The 6038-nt window shown below is 42.4% G+C and overlaps 1 protein-coding gene across 1 annotated transcript in view; it reads left to right on the top strand.

Moving 5' to 3' along the window:
• The window catches only part of syne1a (spectrin repeat containing, nuclear envelope 1a), a 183201-nt gene that overhangs the window by 50968 nt on the left and 126195 nt on the right, over positions 1 to 6038 (top strand). The window contains 2 exon segments of the mRNA XM_070446763.1: positions 4544 to 4653; positions 5475 to 5784. Of these exon segments, the coding sequence (XP_070302864.1) occupies positions 4544 to 4653; positions 5475 to 5784 (420 nt within the window).

Raw genomic sequence — 6038 nt, 5'->3', positions numbered from 1 at the left:
AGCAACTTCCATACAGGAAGTGAAAAATCTGAAAACGAGGCTCTGTTTCGGGCTGCCTATCAAACTGGCTTTTATTATCGATATGCATGCACTTCATACGCCTTCCACTAGATGTCAACAGGCAGTGGAAGGTGGAATGGGGGTGCCTAGCTTGATCTGAGGCCGAACAAGAGCTTTTGGAGTGACAGGTCCGGAATTTTATTGTCTTCCAAGCGCGCGGAGACTCGACATTGTCTTCTGAAAAGCGTTCGGTTTACACGGTGAATATCTCCGGCTCTGATTTTATTTGATAACATATGATAATAAATCAAACTAGGTTTTTTCAACCGAGTTTTATCAGTTTATCCAACGTTAATTGGGACTTTTGGAGTTTTCCGTTCTTTGCGTCAAGAGAGGATGGGAATGTAGCACCTTGGCTAGCTTGTGGCGCAAATTCGACAGAAGAAATGGACATTCTAAAACCAAACAACGATTTATTCTGGACCAAGGACTCATTGTGACAACATTCTGATGAAGCTCAGCAAAAGTAAGAAAACATTTATTGATGTTATTGTATTTCTGTGTAAGATGTTGACTCCTATTCTTCCGCCGTTTTGGTGACGCTGTCTCACATAACGCAAGCTGTATGTATTGGTAAAGTTATTTTTTTAAATCTAACACAGCGGTTGCATTAAGAACCAGTGTATCTTTTCATTTGCCTACACAAGTATTTTTATGTAAAATGAGTTCTTTGGTCAGATTAGGTGAGTGTCCAAATATCTCCGGAGATTCTGGTGAATCGATGCTACGTATTCACAATGTATAATCAGGATTTGTAGCTATAAATATCACATTTTTTGAACAAAACATAATTGTATTGTATAACATGATGTGTATAAGACTGTCATCTGATGTTTGTTTCAAGGTTAGTGATTAATTTTATCTCTATTTTGTCGGTTTTGGTGCAAGCTATTTTTGCGGGAGTAATATGCGCTTGTGTGGTTTGGCTACTGTAGTGAGCTAATTAGAAATATATATTGTGTTTCGCTGTAAAAACACTTAAAAAATCGGAAATATTAGGCTGGATTCACAAGATGTTATCTTTCATTTGCTGTACACCATTATTTTTCATAAAATGTTTTTATGATGAGTATTTATGTCATTTCACGTTGCTCTCATGTAATTATTCTGGTGGCTTTGGTGCTATTTGTGATTGCAGCCACAATGTAAAACTATGATTATACTGAAATATGCAATTAAACAAAACATAAATGTATTGTATAAAGTGATTAAAGACTGTCATCTGTATGAAGTTGTTCTTGTTTAGGACTCATTTTATTTCTCATTTGTCGTTTTGTGAAACACTATGCGGTGGAGAACATGGTGAAAATGACTGCGGTTGTGTGTTTGTGGCTTTGTGGTTAGCTTATATAAATACATATTGTTTGCTGTAAAAACATTTAAAAATCGGAAATGCATGGCTGGATTCCACAAGATGTTTTCTTTCACATTTGCTGTTATTGGACTTTGTGATTTCATGAAAAATTAAGTTATATGATTGATCCCCTTGGTTCCCGTTTAGGCTAGGCTATTAGTCAGCTTTTTGGATGAGGAGGATCCCGGATTCCGATGGTAAGGTATTAAGGTAAAGGTTATACCAACGGTTCCCCAAACAACAAAACATTGGTCAGATGACGATCCAGCCAAACACCAACAAACAACTTCCCACCTCTACGAGTGCTATGAGGTCATCAAACTGCCCCTGCAACTCAGCGCGGGCCCTCCTGGCTGAAAGCTGCATCCCCGGGTCTTCTTAAAGCTCTGCCGCCCTCTCCTCCAGACTGGATAGGGACCCCTGGTGTTCCTGGAGGTCAGCCAGCAGGGTCTGCAGGGTCTCTCCAGTGGAGAAGCCTTCTCTCTGAGGCCAGGCTGGGATGAGAGGGCCACATGATGTCCCCTTCCACTGCCTCCAACCAGCACTGCAGCTGCGGCCTCACTGTCCAGGTGAACCACCCCCACTGCCACCGTCCACTCCAGACGCCTAGGGAGGTGAGAAGTTATGGAATAATACAGAGGTGAGATATAATTGTAGATGTGTATTAAATTGTAGACAATATAGAGACACATTTTATTAGATGGATATTAAGAATACATCACAAAACACACACACACACACACACACACACACACCACACACACACACCACACACACCACACAACCCACACACACCACACATTTACACACGCACACACACACACAACACACACACACACACACCACACTTAAACTTGCCACCCCTTGGCTCCCACTAAAAACCCTCCCTTCCTTAAACACACCACACACACCCCATGTTGAGATCCCTCTTGCTTGCCATCGCCATTTAGTCCCTAATGAGATCAATCCTTCTAGCAGGAGGCAATAACCGCTCACAATTAACACACACACACACCACACACACACACACACACACACACACACACACACACCACACACACACCACACACAAACACACACACACAAACCACCACACACACACACACACACACAAAGAGACACAATAACTGCTCATTTATGTTTCTGAACCTAATTGAATTAATGCAGTTTGATTAATGATACATCATGATATGGATTGAATACATCCAGAAGAGATCGCTAAACACAGTGTCCTTTAACCACATCTAAGGTGTGCATTTGGAAACTAACAAATATAACAAATGGCCAAAGTCAAGTGGTGATTTAATAGGATAAATCTAATAGATGTTATGTATTGTGGCAATACTGGTCCCATTCCCAGCAAGCCTCCAACCGGCAAGCAAGAATAACCAGCACTGACCCCATTCAGCTGGAAGTAGGTAATCTAGAAGATTTACAAAACAATCTTAGGTTATGTTATGGTTATTATTTCAGATTACTTATGGTGACATTGTGAATGTATCATCCAATCAAAATTTTTGTATTTATAAAGCCCTTTTTACATCAGCATGCTGTTACAAGAGTGCTATACAGAACCCAGCCTAAAACCACAAACTGCAAGCCAATTTGCAGAATGTAGAAGCACGTGGCTAGGAAAAACTCCCTAGAAAGGCCAAACCTAAGAAGAAACAGAGAGAGAACCAGGCTCTGAGGGGTGGCCGTCCTCTTCTGGCTGTTGCCGGGTTGAGACGTGGAAGGGTCTTCTACGGCAGCTCATGGCAGTCACCAGCAGCGTGGCCCACACGTCCCATTCCCTGCAGCTGAGAGCGATCACTTCCTTGTCCCGCCTTCCGCACTGTTGCTCCATGATGGCCAATTCACCCTCCCACCCATGTTTCAGTTTCACCTCGCCCTCACCCTCAGAGCAGAGCTGTCCTAAATGGATCAACAATAGGGTCAGAGGGACTATCAGTATTTATGAGTACTGTGTTCAGGCAGAAAGACTTTCCGTTACAGAAGTAAACAACACCGCTCTCTTGTGTCTGATCAAAGAACTGCAGCATGTATAACTCCAGTCACAGGGTGTGTGTGGTGTGTAGCAGAATGTGGAGAGTGTGTGAAAGGTGTGTAATCAACAAATGTCAAGTGTGTGTCGAGTGTGTGTGTGTGTCCGAGTAAGTGAGTGAGTGTATGTGTTTGTGTGTGTGCTTTACATAAAAATACTTGTTGTATGGCAAATGAAAGATACACTGGTTCTTAATGCAACCGCTGTGTTAGATTTAAAAAAATAACTTTACCATAACATACAGCTTGCGTTATTGTGAGACAGCGCTCACCAAAACGGCGGAGAATAGGAGTCAACATCTTACACAGAAATACAAAATAACATCATAAATGTTTTCTTACTTTTGCTGAGCTTCCATCAGAATGTTGTACAATGAGTCCTTGGTCCAGAATAAATCGTTGTTTGGTTTTAGAATGTCCATTTCTTCTGTCGAATTCGCGCCACAATGCTAGCCAAGGTTGCTAACATTCCCATCCTCTCTTGACGCAAAGAACGGAAAACTCCAAAAGTCCCAATAAACGTTGGATAAACTGATAAAACTCGGTTGAAAAAACCTACTTTATGATGTTATTATCATATGTATCAAATAAAATCAGAGCCGGAGATATTCACCGTGTAAACCGAACGCTTTTCAGAAGACAATGTCGAGCTCCTCCGCGCGCCTTGGAAGACAAATAAAATTCCGGACCTGTCACTCCAAAAGCTCTTGTTCGGCCTCAGATCAAGCTAGACACCCCATTCCACCTTCCACTGCCTGTTGACATCTAGTGGAAGGCGTATGAAGTGCATGCATATCGATAAATAAAAGCCAGTTGAATAGGCAGGCCCTGAAACAGAGCCTCGTTTTCAGATTTTTCACTTCCTGTATGGAAGTTTGCTGCAAAATTAGTTCTGTTTTACTCACAGATATAATTCAAACAGTTTTAGAAACTTGAGAGTGTTTTCTATCCAATAGTAGTAATAATATGCATATTGTATGATCTAGAAAAGAGTACGAGGCCGTTTAATTTGGGCACGATTTTTTCCAAAGTGAAAACAGCGCAGTTTTAAGATGATTGATGTTTGTGACTGTCCCTATCCTTTAGGAGAGAGTGAGACTATCAGAGGGCGTGGTCAGGGAACACCAGCAGTACCTGAAGACTGTGAGGGAGCTCACTGATTGGCTGATGTCAGCAGGAGAGGAACTACAGCGCTGGTCTGATACATTGGGAGACTCCATCTCTTTACAGAGGAGGCTATCAGAAGTGCGGGTAAGAGGACTCCAGAATACACGATACCCTGGTCCTAAATCAACCCCTAGCCACTTTACTTCCCTTACTCATCACCTCCACTAGCTAAGCTTTTAGTATTTGGTATTTTATTAGGATCCCCAGTAGCTGTGGCGATAGCAGCAGCTACTCTTTCTGGGGTCCACACAAATATAGAGCATAATGTAGTACGTTAACAGACAAGATCAACTCAAGGACAGAACTACATAAATGTAAATACATAAATCTCTCTAGACAACCTTGTGCTTCTTGTCATAGAATGTCTACATGTTAATTTACTCATTAAACAGAGCCTCTCATCCAAAGCTATTGATACATTAGAGCGGAGTTCGTTAAATACATCAAGTGAGACATATTCTATTTCGTACGCCACACATTTCTGACGGCTCAATTGTTCAAATATCCTGTGAAAAGGAACAAGAGAATTGCTGTTCACATTTTCCCCTGTTAGTCGATCCTTCCTTCTGCAATTACAGAGGCGAAAAAATGTGTGCGAACATATTGATTTGCATTTTTATTCACACACTGGGTCTCAATGATCACTTTCTCTTATACACATCTAGATGTGTATAAGAGATGTGTGTGTGTGTGTGTGTGTGTGTGTGTGTGTGTGTGTGTGTGTGTGTGTGTTTGTGATGTATCTCTTATATCCATCTAATAAAATGTGTCTCTATATTTGTCTACATTTTAATACACATCTACAATATATCTCACCTCTGTATTATTCCATACATCTCATCTCTCCTAGTCGTCTGGAGTGGACGGTGGCCCAGTGGGGGTGTTACCTGGACAGTGAGGCCCAGCTGCAGTGCTGGTTGGAGGCAGTGGAGGGGGACATATGTGGCCCTCTCATCCCCCAGCCTGGCCTCAGAGAGAAGGCTTCCCAGCTGGAGAGACTGCAGACCCTGCTGGCTGACCTCCAGGAACACCAGGGGTCCCTATCCAGTCTGGAGGAGAGGGCGGCAGAGCTCTTCAAGAAGACCGGGGATGCAGCYTTCAGCCAGGAGGCCCGCGCTGAGTTGCAGGGGCAGTTTGATGACCTCATAGCACTCGTAGAGGTGAGGAAGTTGTTTGTGGTGTTGGCTGGATCGTCATCTTGACCAATGTTGTTGTTTTGGGGAACCGTTGGTTAATAACCTTTACTTAATACCCATCCCGGATCCGGGATCCTCCTCATCAAAAAAGCTGACTAGCATAGCCTAGCCTAACGGGACAGGGATATCATATAATATAATTTTCATGAAATCACAAGTCCAATACAGCAAATGAAAGATAAACATCTTGTGAATCCAGCCATCATTTCCGATTTTTT

Source organism: Salvelinus sp. IW2-2015, linkage group LG14, assembly GCF_002910315.2.
Source record: "Salvelinus sp. IW2-2015 linkage group LG14, ASM291031v2, whole genome shotgun sequence".
NCBI classification, from domain to species: domain Eukaryota; kingdom Metazoa; phylum Chordata; class Actinopteri; order Salmoniformes; family Salmonidae; genus Salvelinus; species Salvelinus sp. IW2-2015.
The sequence above is the reverse complement of the archived record's forward strand: the minus strand, read 5'-3'. Positions and strand labels throughout refer to the sequence as shown.